This window comes from Palaemon carinicauda, chromosome 31, assembly GCF_036898095.1.
Source record: "Palaemon carinicauda isolate YSFRI2023 chromosome 31, ASM3689809v2, whole genome shotgun sequence".
Classification (NCBI taxonomy): domain Eukaryota; kingdom Metazoa; phylum Arthropoda; class Malacostraca; order Decapoda; family Palaemonidae; genus Palaemon; species Palaemon carinicauda.
The window spans coordinates 81588582-81605212 of NC_090755.1; the positions used below are offsets into that span (position 1 = coordinate 81588582).

General features: G+C 43.2%; 1 protein-coding gene across 3 annotated transcripts in view; it reads right to left on the reverse strand.

Annotated features, from left to right (window-relative positions):
• Positions 1 to 16631, reverse strand: part of LOC137625039 (uncharacterized) — a 51084-nt gene that overhangs the window by 24047 nt on the left and 10406 nt on the right. For 2 of the 3 annotated variants that reach the window (XM_068355971.1, XM_068355973.1), the window contains exons 2-3: positions 1127 to 1257; positions 686 to 856 (exon numbers count right to left, since the gene is read on the reverse strand). In XM_068355971.1, the coding sequence (XP_068212072.1) occupies positions 686 to 856; positions 1127 to 1257 (302 nt within the window). Of the gene's footprint in view, positions 1 to 685; positions 857 to 1126; positions 1258 to 13691; positions 13824 to 16631 lie in introns of those variants that run through there. The other variant, XM_068355972.1, reaches the window with a different exon arrangement.

Sequence of the window (16631 nt, forward strand, 5' to 3'; positions counted from 1 at the left end):
TCTGATGCACAATTACTTGATGAGTAATTCATTCAAAGACCTATAATTGCCTTTGCCTAAAAAAAAAATTTGCAAAGGATATATATTCACCCCTGTCGTCTGTTTCTTAGTTTATTTATTTGTTTGTGAGCAACTTTACATAAAACTACTACAGTATACAGATTTTGACAACACTTGGTAGTCATGTTGGGTGTGACCCAAAGATGAATCTGTAACATTTTGACAACACTTGGTAGTCATGTTGGGTGTGACCCAAAGATAAATCTGTAACATTTTGGATAAAGTACACCATAGTACAAGTACGTAACAAGAATTTGAAAAAAAATAGCAATGTTAAGTAAATGGAAAATATTGTCAAGTTTATTTTTTCTTTGTGAACATTATGACAAATCTACAAAACCGATTTGAACGAAACTTGATGGACATGTGGGTAGAGGATGACCGAATGACAAATCCATTAAACTTTTAAGAAATTACATCTTATTAAAAATACACAGTGGAGTTAAGTGCATAATAAGACTGCTTGGCATGACAAAAGCATGCTCTCTACTGAGGGTGCATTAGTTTCAAAAGATTTTAGTTAACTTGACCTTCTAGTTTCAAAAGTCTTTTTAGTTAATTTACAAAAAAGTAAAACCATATATGGTACCAATAAAAAGCTTCCATTAGTAATTATAATACTTACAATCATAAGAGAGCTAACGGCAACTGTTCCATTTATAGAATGATTGGCATGTGTCAAGAGATGACAGTTGAGGCACTCATGGACTGTCCATTCACCAACAGGGGAGCTTCGAACTAAAAAATTTTGTCCTTTTGTTATGCCTCCTAAATTCAAGGTGGCAACACAAGCACCCTGAAATGTAAAAGACAAGATAAATATAAATACAAAAGTAATTAATGCTGAGATTACAATAATTTCTTTCAATTAATAGCCACTATCTTGGATATTCATAACAATTTTCAAAAAAATTTTCATTAAAAAGCATTTCTTACAAAGTACACTTATAAAAGTATAAATTATGTCAATACAATATAACCAAAAGATAATTTTCTAATGACTAAAAAAGGATATATTAAAGGAAATCTCATTACCAGAATTACGAAACAACTTTAAATCACCAACCTTAGCGAAAAAAGGATGTCGACTTTCTTCGGGCTTAAGATTAGGCACGCCAGGAACCAAGGCTTCAGTTGTCTCTCGCACATGCAAGCGGATATTCAAGCAGCTGCAAACCAACTGGACCATTCTCACCCCTGGAACAATATAAATACCACCTTTACTCCAAAGATTTGTTGACGCTGGGGTCTTGACCCACGGAGGGAGAGATAAGTGAACAGGACGCAATACCCAGCGTAAGGACTTGTTTAACCCTTTTACCCCCAGGCTCTTTGGAAATTTCCAACCCTTAACCCCCAAGGGGTTATTTTTTCCCCAGCACATTTTGCAGTATATTTTTTTTAAATTGCTCTAAAAGCTTAATTTTTGTCATAGAGAGGTCAGGTTGGTCTCATTCTCTTGGAAAATGCCTGAATTTTCTCAAAAAATTATCAAAAATATGATACAATAATTTTTTATAGCATTTTTTTTGCAAGGACGTACCAGTACGTCTATGGGGGTAAAGGGATGAGTTTTGTGAAACGTACCAGTACATCCTTTGGGGGTAAAAGGGTTAAGAACAAACCTTTCGTCTGAGAAAAAAATAAATGGTATAAAATGATAAATTTGGAAGTACAGTAATTTGTATTTTTCCTAGCTATACAAACCTGAGTTCTTTACATAAGAGTATGATTTTAGCATAGCTGCAACACGGCTGTTAAAACGCCTAACGAGGTGTCAACAATCGACCAGTTGTTACCAGTCGATAGCAGGAAAGCACCGCCTGCTCCTTACTCACTGACAAACTACAGTACTGTGATTCCTTGGGACTCATGAGGGTAAACGTTGGTGGGTAAATTTGTGTAAAAACTTAGGTTTGTGAAAGGAAGAGGTCACAGCCCGTATAACCAATGATAACAATCAAAAGTGGTTCTTCTACTGGTATCATTTACCGAGAGCGCGAACAAAGCAAATGCCAAAAGTTATGTGACCCGAAAGCCAATGAAGAACAAGTGGGAAGTGTCCAATCGCTTAGTGTGGTGAACACCTGAACCTCGTACCAAATCACTTTCTCATGGAAGGAAGCAATTCCAATACGGAACCTCTCACCTCATATAAGGAGTGAGAATGTACTAGTTGTTCTACATACTAGTGTCACCCTCCCAAGTACAGTAAATACTTTCCTAGTTTGAACCGTACCTCCTACGTATAAAAGGAGAGAGATCAGTCTGGGGTGCTCTCATCACTCAGCTTGGCAAAGTAGATTCATTCCCAGTATGTATCCTCTTTCCCAAGCGCACAAAGGGAGAGATCCCAAAGGGTTCAGAACAGTCATAAATTTATTGCCTTTGGCCAGCTACTGAAAGGACAGGAAACAGGTGCAAAAACATGACAAATTCGAAGATAATTTGTATTTTTCCTAACCATACAAACCTTAGCTATTTACAAAGGGTTATTACTTTTAGCGTAGCTGAAATGGCGAGCCATTAGAATTTAACGAGGGTGTATTACCCCCGCGCTAGTTAGCGGGGGGGTAGGGGAGTGGTAGCTAGCTACCCCTCCTCCCCCTCACACACAGGTGAATACTCACTTTCACTTAGAGGTAGGACTTGTCTTGGGGGACAGGGCTGGCGGGCAAATATGTGTAAATAGCTAAGGTTTGTATGGTTAGGAAAAATACAAATTATCTTCGAATTTGTCATTTGTTCCGTAACCGAAATACAAACCACGCTATTTACAAAGGGTGACTTATCCCTTAGGAAGGGTGGAAAGTCCCCAGCCATACTGGCTTTGGCTTTACCCGGGGACTCAGAATCCGAGTGAGTCGCACTCGAGAAAAGGAGTCCCTGCACCTCACAAGTTCCTTGCACCGCAAGGAACCATGTGGCCTATGTAAGCTTGTGTGTGAAGGAAGAAGTGTGACCCGTCTTAGGCAGTTGACCTGGAGTTCCAGAAGGAACTCTGGGTTAAGACGTTCCCAATACCACCTCGTCAGGGTATGGGGGACGCGACAGTATTGACTCAATACTCGGAACACAAGGAAGCATGGTTTACCTGCAGAGGTTCGAGGTCAGCTATGCAGAGACCAGGATGCTGCTTCCCCGTAGAGGGGATGATGAAGAAAGAAGTAAGGGCCAGACATACTTCTTTCGTTCATGCAGACTAAAACCTGATAACAATGCCCTCAACCTTCTGCTACCTGTCCAAAAAGGAGCCTGAGGTTAGACCAGCTGTTGTGTAGCCACCACAGAGCGATAGAAAACGTATCGAGACTCCTGTGGGTCACGCCCTGCAGGAAGCGGGCTGCGAAGGTCATCAGACGCTTCCAGACTCCAGCTTGTAGCACCTGCGTCACAGAGTAGTATTACTCGAAGGCGAGGGACGTTGCGATGTATCCAACATCGTGCTGTAGGGCGACGTGACGGGGGAGGGTCTGAAGACAGGTCGAGATGAATGTCCTTGAGTCCGGGCTGAAGAGGTATACTGGTGACTCTCCCCCCATGTCCTCCTTGTGTTCCCAAATCGGCTGCAACTGAGGCCAAACTGCAGCTGTTCCCAGCGCTAACCTCTCGATTCCTGTACTGGCAAGAAAGAGAAGGTCTTGGGACATCAGACACAGAATGGAGACTCAAAATCTTGAATGAATCGGACCGAAGGGTCGGGACCCACAGATTCTGAGTCTAGCCAACAACTCAGGAGCGAGCCTGAATGTTGCCTTCCCCTCTTCCTTAGAAAGGGGGGGAGTAGTAAGAGACCAAGAAGATTGCTTACACACTGGCCGTGGCCAGAGTGAGCAGAAGACCCAGGGCGGAATACAATCCGAGGCCTGTCGTAAAAGGGTCTTGAGAAGATCTCTTAAAGGACTAAAAGTCCGAGCCATGCTCCAAGTTGGAGGTCTTCCTCCGACTAGGGCAGGGACGATCGTAGCTTCGCATGAGCGAGGATAGATCCAGCGGGCAGGAAAAAGTTATTCCTTTAAGCCTGAAGGTCAGGGAAAGGCTGAGCGACAGGCTTCATTGCCAAGAGCGGAAAGGAGTTTCCTCCCGCCGAAAGGCAATAAGACCGTTATTGCTGGAGAAGAGGCCTCACGGGAAGAGGTATATCTCCCACGGCACCAACCACCTTAGACTCTTCACTTTGCCTGGGAGACCCCTGTGGATGACTATCGCAGATGACGCGACCTCCGTACCGCGACTGTAGCGGGTTGTCTCTTCTAGAGGAGGAAGCGTAGTGTCTCCAGGCATGAAGCCGAAGCGACGCCCCGGTTCGGGAGAGATGTCGCAGTGTGGTTGCTTGAGTAGTCTGCGCCGTGGGAGAAGCTCTCCCGGGAGTTCCGTCAGGGGAAGCAGAGGGTCCAGAAACCGTTCTGCACATAGTCCCAGTGGAGCTCTCCCATTGAAAGGTTGACAGACAACCTGGTTTTGTTGAGACCCATTGTCCGCAGACAAAAAGGAGGGAAGACGCAGGCGTCGAAGTTGTCCCACCATCACCGGAATGCATCTTGCCAGAGTCTCGGGGTCTGAGACTGGGGGGAAAACTAGCGGAAGCTTGAGGTTCCAAGCTGTCGCGATCAGGTCCCCCAGACCAGCACTTGCTGGTTACCCAAGGTCAAAGACCCCTAGGTACACTCTCTCTATGAGGCTCTGCTCGGATAGTCTGAGAGAAACATTCCCCTGCCTGGAATGAGAGAGCCGATGGTGGAATTGAGAGAATCTCAATCATCCCGATATCTCTACTGCAAGATGTGAAGGTGTGAAAATGCGTCCCCTGCTGGTTAGCATGAAGTCGACACGCAACGGGGCGACTTGGCAGGAGCGGTAGGATCTGAAGAGGGGCCAGACTAAGGCCCTTAAGCCTGCCTGAATGATGGAGAGGTATCCTTCAGGTCTTGACCATAGGCCTGGACCGGAACATGCCCCCCCCCTTTCCTTTGACGAGTCCGAGAACCGCATCAAGAATGTGGGGAAAGGACGAGAATATCCACTACCATCAAGAGGCTCCATAGGTCAACACCCATTGTAGGTTTAATAGTTCCGCTGGTCCCATAGGGCCAGGGAGTCCGGTTAAACATTGCCTGAAGCCACCGGAACTTGGATCGCCCCACATGGAACTTATCCTGAGGCGACCGTTCGGACTATAAACGGGTCAATGAGGAAAGAAGAACTAGGAAACGTTCCAAGGTAGGGCTGAAAACTCTGCTTGACTGAGAACAGGTACTGCGACTCTCCTCAGTCTTGCCACGGTGAACCGAAAGGAAGGCTCGGAGGATGTGGTAACAGAATCTGGCGTCCCCAGGTGGTCACCCATCCAAGTACCGACGTTGCTTAACCTCGCTGGACGGACGAGAAGCGGGGTTTCCAACGTGGTAAGGCGGTTGACTCAATATCATGGCCAGATACTCCAGATGTTGAGGCAGAGGAAGAGAAGGCTCCAAGCAAAATACCATGAGCCCACACTCATGGTCAGCATTCGGAAGCTTTTCCCGGCGCTGAAGAAGGTCGAAACCCGAGCCTACCGGAGTTGACCAGCCCTCCAAACAGCAGAGGAGGCGGAAGTCTGCACCTGAGCGGCCAAGAGGAAGGCAGGGAGAGTTCTCTGGGGAAACAAACCTGCTATGCCACGGCGGGATAGCCACACTGCATCATAAGCAGGAATACTTGCAGTTTAGGCTGAATTCGACGAGCACCCTGGAAGATGGATGGAATGGAAACTGAAAGTACCCGTCCTTCCGATCCAGGGTTAAAGGAGTCCTGTCGCCTCGTTACCAGTCTGATCGATTCTGCTGGTCTACGCTGGCCGAAGTTTGTTCGACAAACTTGATCAGGGCTGAGAGGTCGACTATGGACATCCCCTCTCAGATCCTTCCTTACAAGAAAGGATCGACTGAGGGGGCCGGGGGTGAAGCCGTCGATGATCCTAAGGAAGACCTTCGCCTAAGGTATGGATCATTCTGCCCAACCGGGCAACTCTGCTGATGCTATGGCATAGAGGTTCAGAGACACTGAATTCGCTGACAGAGACGGCAGGCGCGATATCCTTGGCTACTCACAGAGATTGTGCGGGAATGGGCATCGGGAAGCTGTCATTCGGATGAGTAACCTTAAGCATCCTCCCAGCGAAAAAACCTGCAATCCTAGAGTTCGTGAACTCCTTTTAGGACTATGCCCCCCCGGGGGAGTCTCCCGTGCCATCTGTTCCTGACAGGAGGAAAACTGCAATTGGACACCTTGTCCCAGTTGTCGTAGCCGATAACTTGGGCCGACGTGGTTGAAAGAAAAGGGAGCTGGAGCCCTGCAGAGTCTGGAAGAAAGCGCCTTGGAGGAGTGAAACCGGAAGTCGATTTACTCCGCACAGCAGACGTCTAAGTCTCTGTCCTTGGGCAAAGACAAAACTCTTCTCAAGGATGGAAGGGTGTCTGAGGTCGTTGACCTCCACAGATGAGACACCTGAATGAAGCCTTCAGTCAGCGCGTCCAGATGGTACAACATCGAGCTTGTCCGCAAGTAGATACTTAACGACGAAAGGCCAAGGTGCCTGAGCTCGAGAGGAGGAAAGTACCCTTGATCTTCCTGTAGCTTCCTTGAACCAAACCTCGGGCCGAAACCGAGGAGGGAAAGAACCTGGTAAGCTCCCAGAGGAAGAGGTAAGCAGTCACCCCTTGTCCGATGGAGAAATCTTCAACGGAAAGCCCCCCCGCCAAAAATCCTTCCAGGGCGGGAGAAGGAGAGAGTACTCGAGCAGGAGAGGGGACCCTCGAGACCGACCTCTTGGGAACCAACTTCGCCCTGGGGGAAGTCACCACGAAGTCCACTCCTCTCTTTCTCTTCAGCGTAGGAGAGACAGCCGCTGGTTTGTTACCCTGGCCGGTGAGTGCTGGTTTCATAAACCTCATTAACGCCCGTGCCAGCGGATCAAACCATGTCTGCTGCTCCAAGGACACAGAGTCCGAAATCCTCGCTAAGGTGAAAGGGATCGGGCGATCCTTTGGAGAGGACACGACGGTTCCTGCCTGAAAAGAAGGTGGGAAGAATGCTGTACTGACCTGTCTTCGTCCTGCACTACCAACCTGTGCTTGGATGGAGGTGATCCCGAGTGCCGCCTAGGAGCACGCGTCCCTGCTGCTACCACCGGCTGTGGAATTCGCCGCGAACTATGGTCGCGCGAGGGCGAACAGTCGCGCAAAGGCGAATGGTCGCGCGGGCGCACAGGCGAGTGGTCGCGCGGGCGCGCAGGCGAGCGGTCGCGAGGGCGCGCAGGCGAGCGATCGCGCGGGCGCGCAGGCGAGCGATCGCGCGGGCGCGCAGGCGAGCGATCGCGCGGGCGCGCAGGCGAATGGGCGTGACGGCGAGGGATCGTGCTGCCGCGTAGGTGAAGAAGATCGCTGGCGGTAAGCGATGGCGAGCAGCATGTGTAGGTGAATGATCGCGTGATAGGGTGCGATGGTGATCAGCATCCGCAAGAGGGCGAGCGTTCAGGGTTGTGCGATGAGGAGCAGCATGCGTAAGCGGGCAATCGTGCAGGGTTGTGCGATGGCGAGCAGCATGCGCAGGTGAATGATCGCGTGAAAGGGTGCGATGGTGATCAGCATCCGCAAGAGGGCGATCGTTCAGGGTGGTGCGATGAGGAGCAGCATGCGTAAGCGGGCAATCGTTCAGGGTTGTGCGATGGCGAGCAGCATGCGCAGGTGAATGATCGCGTGAAAGGGTGCGATGGTGATCAGCATCCGCAAGAGGGCGATCGTTCAGGGTGGTGCGATGAGGAGCAGCATGCGTAAGCGGGCAATCGTTCAGGGTTGTGCGATGGCGAGCAGCATGCGCAGGTGAATGATCGCGTGAAAGGGTGCGATGGTGATCAGCATCCGCAAGAGGGCGATCGTTCAGGGTTGTGCGATGAGGAGCAGCATGCGTAAGCGGGCAATCGTTCAGGGTTGTGCGATGGCGCGATAACGATCAGCATCCGCAGTTGAGGGTCGCGCGATGGCGATCAGCATCCGCAGTTGAGGGTCGCGCGATGGCGATCAGCATCCGCAGTTGAGGGTCGCGCGATGGCGATCATCATCTGCAGTTGAGGGTCGCGCGATGGCGATCAGCATCCGCAGTTGAGGGTCGCGCGATGGCGATCAGCATCTGCAGTTGAGGGTCGCGCGATGGCGATCAGCATCCGCAGTTGAGGGTCGCGCGATGGCGATCAGCATCTGCAGTTGAGGGTCGCGCGATGGCGATCAGCATCCGCAGTTGAGCTAGTAGCTGGCGAACCATGTTCCTTCAGAAGTGTTGGAGAACGTTGGCGTGCCAGCTGTAACACACGTGGGCGATCCGGAGATCGCTGGCGAGCTGATGATCGCTGACGAGCTGACGATCGCTGGCGAGCTGACGATCGCTGGCGAGCTGATGATCGCTGACGAGCTGATGATCGCTGACGAGCTGATGATCGCTGACGAGCAGAAGGCTACGCGTGGAAGCCTGTGCAAAGAAGAAGAGTCCTTGACCCCGACCTGAACCGAAGTTCTAGATCGCGAGGGCGAACGTGGGCGCACAGGGCACGTAACAGGAACCGCAGGGAAGATCATCTTGAAAGCGCTGACGAACAGGAGAGCGCTGACGAACAGAAGGGCGCGCAGGGAAACCCTGACACGCAAGGGAAGAACCCCCGTGGGGGCAACCCTTAGCCCCGAAGGGATCGTTGTCCGCCGGGAGACTGATGTCCGTCGGAAGACCGCTGTCCGTCGGGAAGACCGTTGTCCGTGGGGAAGACCGTTGCCCGTCGGTTAGACGAGATTAGACTGCTGTCCATCTGCACCAAGACGGAAGATCGAGAAAAAGAAGTTGTAGGCTGCAAACGGAGATTCAAAAAGGCGCCTCAAGCACCCTTATAGGGAGATGAGAGGCCCTTACGACGAGGCGGACGGAGGGCCTTACGGCGAGGGAGGCCAACAGCAACAGCAACAGAAGAAACCTCCGAAGAGGAGTCTCTATGAGTGTACTCTCTCGCGAACGAAAGAGAAACACTTCGTGGAAGAGACTGGTCAGCCAGTGACCTAAAAGGGGCAATCCTCCGAAGAGGAGCTCCTGCAGTTGCCCAGCCCCTTGAGCGAAACTGCAGGTGCGACCGCTCAGCACCAAGAGCATAGTCGCACGAAAAAAAGGCAAGAGAAGAACCCCCCAAAAGAGGAAAAGCTCAAGCCTGGACAGGAAAAAAACTTCCCTCGGAAGGAAAGTTATCCGCCCAAGGAGGCAAGCCTCCTGACTGTTCTAAAATGAACTGGAGAGCTGTCCGTCGACACGGGAGTACTACCAGTAGAAGGAGACACGCCCCTGACGACAATACAAGGGGGGAGGCAGCAACAGCCGAATCCCCAGGACTCAACCAGACAGCTCACACCGTTGCTATATTACAGAAACGAACTAGATCGGTAACTGTAAAAAAATAAAAACAAATAATATTAGTACACATTCATTCCCCCGGGAAGGCTCCGAAGAGGAATCCCGAGGAAAAGGAACAAGAATTACACAACAGGCACGTGCCCTCACAACCACTTACACTCGCGGAAGGAGAGCTGTAACCAAAACAGAATTATAACAATTATAATTATGTAACTATGTAATTATGTAATTTAAAAATGAATGAACACTAAAGAAAAAAACGAAAACCCCGAAAGGAATCGTTCTACAAGCTGAAAATTTAACAACTACAATTAGATTCATAAACTAATTGAAACAAAATGTACGGCGTAGCAACCCCACCCACACGGGAAGGAAGCTACAAGGGCGTAGTAAAACATAGTAAAAGGGTGAACGACCTCAAGAGAGAGAGAGAGAAAGACCGAAGTCAAACTCGATCGCAACCCATAAAATTAGGCCGTGGTGGCCTAACTGCCGAGGCCTCCACGTAGATATCGTACACTACACACACACATCTGAAAAGGAAACTTACTTATTTCTATACTCAAATATATATACAAACATGAAAACATGTTTACATATATATTGAGTAAAAGAAAAGTAAGCGATTAAGTAAAGACAAAACAGACAATGGCTGCCAAGCGAGGACCAAGACAGAGACGTCTGTCACAGTCCGAGCCAAAAGTGAAAGTGAGTATTCACCTGTGTGTGAGGGGGAGGAGGGGTAGCTAGCTACCACTCCCCTACCCCCCCGCTAACTAGCGCGGGGGTAATACACCCTCGTTAAATTCTAATGGCTCGCCATTTCAGCTACGCTAAAAGTAATAACCCTTTGTAAATAGCGTGGTTTGTATTTCGGTTACGGAACAAACACACATTCTGTACCACTGGGAATGAACTTGGTGCGTACCACTTCTCTCGCACATACGCAAGTAGAGATAAACGCAAAAATGTAGCTCTGTTGATTGGACACCTTAGTCAACCTCATTTTCTTCTGGTGAAGAGCAGCACTCAATTGAGTGCACACTGCATTTGATAAGATTGAATTTTTGATGAAGAGCAGCACTCAATTGAGTGCACTGCATTTGATAAGAGATTGAACACGTGCAAAAGTGGTGCATATCAATGTTTATTCCTATAAGTACAACTCTCAGTATCTACCACTTCCCTCTCTCTCACGCAAGCGCAAGAGAGAATGTTCAGGCATGTGAAAGGACAGAGCCCTTATTTTACTGGTAGTGCTTATGCTCTTTTCGTGAGAAACAGAGCACCTGTATCAAGCACCGATAAACATACTGGGTACCACAGTTTCTCCCACCGAAAGGGAAACACTAGGAGTAACAAGTACACACCTTCTATTGATCGAGCCTTTTGGATGTCTTCCCTGTTGTCTGTTCTTGGAGAATGGAAGGAACTTGTAAGGAATATCATGCGTGTGAAGTTATCTGGCATGCAAGTAGGGTTCTCCCTCTTGGGGACCACTATGCAGTGATCTAGTGCTTAGGATGCAGCACATGGTAAATTATTGGAACATATCTTTGGTAACTAGTGCATGGTACACCCCCAGAACCTATCTGCAGGAATCCTATGTGAGGTGATCAAGTTAAGTCTCCAGGTTTGATTAAAGGGCACAGGCGAACATAGAACACTTAAGTCCCTGACCTTACTCAAGGTGAAGGGGCACTCACAGGAGAGCACTTATAGCATCCATGACACCCTGAACACCTTCATAAACTCTTCTATGCTGGGTTCCTGTTCCTTAAACTTCGCCATTGCTACATGTAACAGGGAAAAACGTTCTGTCAAGGCCTTAGCTGTAAATTTCCTGGGCTCTAGGATTGGGGTGTCTTCCCCTTCTGCAATCATCTAGCTGTTTAGCTAAACGAGTTCCTCAGCAGACAACTCATCTCCAAGAGATGCCAGAAACTCGATGACATCATTAGCATCCACAAGATCCAGCTGCTTACTAAGGTCAACAACCTTCTTGGTGATAGCCTCAACTATCACTTCTAAGCCAAAGAAATTGTAGACATACTGGGGGCAAAGCTTCTTCCCGACACCATTCACGGTGGTTTGCTTCACCTCGTTCCAAGCTTCAGGAATGTTCTTCATGGCACCTCGGATGTTGCAGAACTTCCAGATCACCTTGAGGGTTATGTCCTTCTCTGATATATGTCTACCATAGGTTCTAGAGTTTTCAAATACAGTATGCAGCCCCAAGACTACATAAGCAGCTCCCATTATACATCAGAAAATGGGTAAGATATTAAGGCTTGAAATTGAAGACTTTCTTGTTTTCTAAGGACATTGATAGGAGCCTTTGTATATCAGCATGCAGAGAAAATGGGAAGTTAATTCCCATTTTATAGTAATTCGCAAGACGTGGCCGCTGTACTATAAAATCTGTGTACATTGTTCTGCAAAAACCTCTTCCCAAGAACACCACCTAACCTACACTTTCACAACTAACCTAACCTACAAGCCATGTCCTTCCTTATTTAGCTAACACAACCCCTTACCGTGGAGTTATGGAGCACGGCCACTATCACACACAAACCCCATTCAATAATTTGGATTTGACAATTATTATTATTATTATTATTATTATTATTATTATTATTATTATTATTATTATTAATAGCCAAGCTACAACCCAAGTTGGAAAAGCAAGATGCTATAAGCCCAAGGGCTCCAACAGGGAAAATTAGCCTAGTGAGGAAAGGAAATAAGGAAATAAATAAATTATGAGAATAAATTAACAATATATTCTAAAAAAAGTAACAACGTCAAAACAGATATGTCATATATAAACTATTAATAACATCAAAAACAAATATGTCATATATAATCTATAAAAAGACTCATGTCAGCCTGGTAAACATAAATACATTTGCTCCAACTTTAAGCTTTTGAAGTTTTACTGACTCGACTACCCGATTAGGAAGATCATTCCACAACTTGGTAACAGCTTGAATAAAACTAATAGAATACTGTGTAGTATTGAGCCTCATGATGGAGAAGGCCTGCCTATTAGAATTAACTGCCTGCCTAGTATTACGAATAGGATAGAATTGTCCAGGGAGATCTGAATGTAAAGGATTGTCAGAGCTATGAAAAATCTTATGCAACATTCATAATGAACTAATTGAACGACGGTGCCTAAGATTAATATCTAGATCAGGAATAAGAAATTTAGTAGACCGTAAGTTTCTGTCCCACAAATTACGCTGAGAATCAGCAGCTGAACACCAGACAGAATATGCTGTGTGATACTTCAAATATCAAAGGATGCATAAGAAAAACAGAACTTGTAGGTCCTGTAGCGTGCAGGATTTCCATATGCGATAGAACTCGGAAAAAAGTCCTTAGAGTAGCAATCTCCAGTACTAATGAATGATAAAACCATCCGAAACACATGAAAATAAGGGAACCTTTAAATAACGATGGACAGGACTCCTCGCATGCATAAAACACCACCTAAACTAACCTACAAGCCATGTCCTTACATGCTTACCTAACATCGGGGTTAACGGCATATACGAGCCCCCATTAGGCTGTCGTATTCTTAGCAATAGAATTGAAAATTAAGTTATGGGGCATGGTCGTCATCATACATATAACCCAATATACATCTTTAAGCCCATGCTACACCCTTGCTCTAATGCGAGGTGAAATTGTGGTATCATTGTAGTTTATTACAGGGTAACGTAACAGTGTAAAAACTACTTTTTTCTATGGAAAAAGGTCCGTTCTCTTCGAAAATGACACTCGTTCCTGTCGCAAATGAATAGTTCTAGAAATAAATATATATATATATACAGTAAAACTTTACCGAATTGTAAATATTTACTGTCTAACCTAGGCTAACCTTGATAAGGTTAAGTTAATCATGCAGGATATTGACTAGACTACCTTATCAACATTTCACCCAACAAAACTACTATATACAAGTTTATCTAATGATATAGACAATTTTGATCAAAATAGCCGAGGCCTTAGGCTAGGCTGGAAGAACCTTACTGTGGGTTACATGACGACATAATCAATTTCCCTTAAGAAATCATAACAATACTATTTTAGTAAGGTATTTTAATTTTAAATTATAAACTAATGTTAATTTCAGTAATTAATTAAATTGAGAGACATAAAAGAAATAAGAAAGATTTTTTTATAAATAATCTTTTCCTCACCATTAACCCTTCGATGTCCTCCTGAGTCTCTACTGATGGCAACACTTCGCGAGCTCGCCAGCGAGTTATATCAGTTATAAATTACAGAAATTTCTGTATTGCGCAGTTTCAAGACAAGTATATGCGCTGAAATTTTGTATATACTTATGAAATTAATATAAAAATATAGAGATATATTTTCCCAAGAAGATGCAATACATATCTATACTGGTATATAATATATCAACTTAGATTTCCTAAAAGAAATCCCCACTTTAACAGCAATTTTTGTATTGCGCATTTTCAAGACAAGTATATGCGCTGAAATTTTGTATATACTTATGAAATTGATATAAATATTATAGATATATTTTCCCAAGAAGATGCAGTACATATCTATAATGATATATAATATATCAACTTAGATTTACTAAAAGAAATCCCCCACTTTGCCAGCAATTTTTGTATTGCGCAGTTTTGAGACAAGTATATGCGCTGAAATTTTGTATAAAATTATGAAATTAATATAAAAATATAGAATTATATTTTTCCAAGAAGATGCAGTACATATCTATACTGATATATAATATATAAACTTAGATTTACTAAAAGAAATCCCCACTTTGCCAGCAATTTTTGTATTGCGCAGTTTTGAGACGATTAAATGCATTGAAAGTTTCCATTTACTTACGAAATTAATATAAAAAGTATATTAAACTATTTTTTTAACAAAGAGCAGTACATAAGAATAATAATATACTAAAAAATAGCAACGTATATTTACAGTTTTAAGTCGCGAAATGGATGAACCGTAAAACTTTTACAGGAAATAGAACACAACTTTGTAAATGGCTACTACACTGAATAGCAAAACAGTTAATTTTTAGTATTACCTCTAATTCTTATTTAGATATGCCATTACATAATGCATTACTGTAATTTATACACTTTGCATTACTGTAATTTATACACTTTACATGCGTTATATTCCTACTGATTTAGTTTTACTGAATAGGCCTACTGTTTTGTGTATTATTTTTCTATCTAAATTTTATTAATTCGATTACATAATGCATAACTGTAATTTATACACTTTGCATTACTGTAATTTATACACTTTACATGTGTTATATTCCTACTGAATTAGTTTACTGAATACTGTTTGTGTATTATTTTTCTATCTAAATTTTATTACTGTAACTTATTCACTTTACATGTGTTATATTCCTACTGAATTAGTTTTACTGAATACTGTTTTTTGTATTATTTTTCTATCTAAATTTTATTACTGTAACTTATTCACTTTACATGTGTTATATTCCTACTGAATTAGTTTTACTGAATACTGTTTTGTGTATTATTTTTCTATCTAAATTTTATTACTGTAACTTATTCACTTTACATGTGTTATATTCCTACTGAATTAGTTTTATTGAATATTGTTTGTGTATTATTTTTCTATCTAAATTTTATTACTGTAACTTATTCACTTTACATGTGTTATATTCCTACTGAATTAGTTTTATTGAATATTGTTTGTGTATTATTTTTCTATCTAAATTTTATTACTGTAACTTATTCACTTTACATGTGTTATATTCCTACTGAATTAGTTTTATTGAATATTGTTTGTGTATTATTTTTCTATCTAAATTTTATTACTGTAACTTATTCACTTTACATGTGTTATATTCCTACTGAATTAGTTTTACTGAATACTGTTTTTTGTATTATTTTTCTATCTAAATTTTATTACTGTAATTTATACACTTTACATGTGTTATATTCCTACTGAATTAGTTTTACTGAATACTGTTTTTTGTATTATTTTTCTATATAAATTTTATTACTGTAACTTATTCACTTTACATGTGTCATATTCCTACAGAATTAGTTTTACTGAATACTGTTTTTTGTATTATTTTTCTATCTAAATTTTATTACTGTAACTTATTCACTTTACATGTGTTATATTCCTACTGAATTAGTTTTATTGAATATTGTTTGTGTATTATTTTTCTATCTAAATTTTATTACTGTAACTTATTCACTTTACATGTGTTATATTCCTACTGAATTAGTTTTACTGAATACTGTTTTGTGTATTATTTTTCTATCTAAATTTTATTAAATATTAATATACTGTATTGTAGCAAGTAGACTGTTCCAACCTATCAGCAATTAAATTATCATGAAGCGTTGATTTAAAACCAATATTTTTTTTTGCTGTGTGTGAAATTAAAGTTAATTTTATAAATAATAATTTTTTGAGAATTATTACAACTTCCATACAACCTTCTCAAGTAGAATGTTGGTGATTTCAATTTTATTTTTATTTTCAGGCAATTTCAGGAAATTCAGGGTCTTTTTGGTCCCTTATCACTGGAAAGTTCATATTCGATTATTAATTACATTATGAAAAAAAACTAGAATTTGCCACAATCCGCACATTTTTTTATGACTATTTACACCCTTTTAACCATCACCAAGGTTACATGCGTTATTTGGGTTGAAACTTAATACATGCATGTGTAGCAAGGTTACAACTATATTAATAGAAGCATATACTGTATATGAAATTAAAATGCAACAATGCTATTCAATTTAATTTCACGCATTTCTAATATCATATATGCATTGTAAAACATTTTCAAGAAGCAGATGGAATAGTACTCACGTAGGCTATTCACCATCTACGCATTATGTAAATTTCTCTCTGCCTTGAGCAATGAACGGACAATCCGTGACAACTCCAGAAAAATTTTGGTTTTATTCTGTATTGTGTCTCCTTTTAGGATCAATTTTCCAGTATTCCATAAGACTTTTTTTAAGTCCCTTTTTTTAATTGTTTATCATGAGGCTCAGTACTACGCAGTACTCTAGAAGTTTTATTCCAGCTGTTACCAAGTTGTGGAATGATCTTCCTAATCGGATAGTTGAATCAGTAGAACTTCAAAAGTT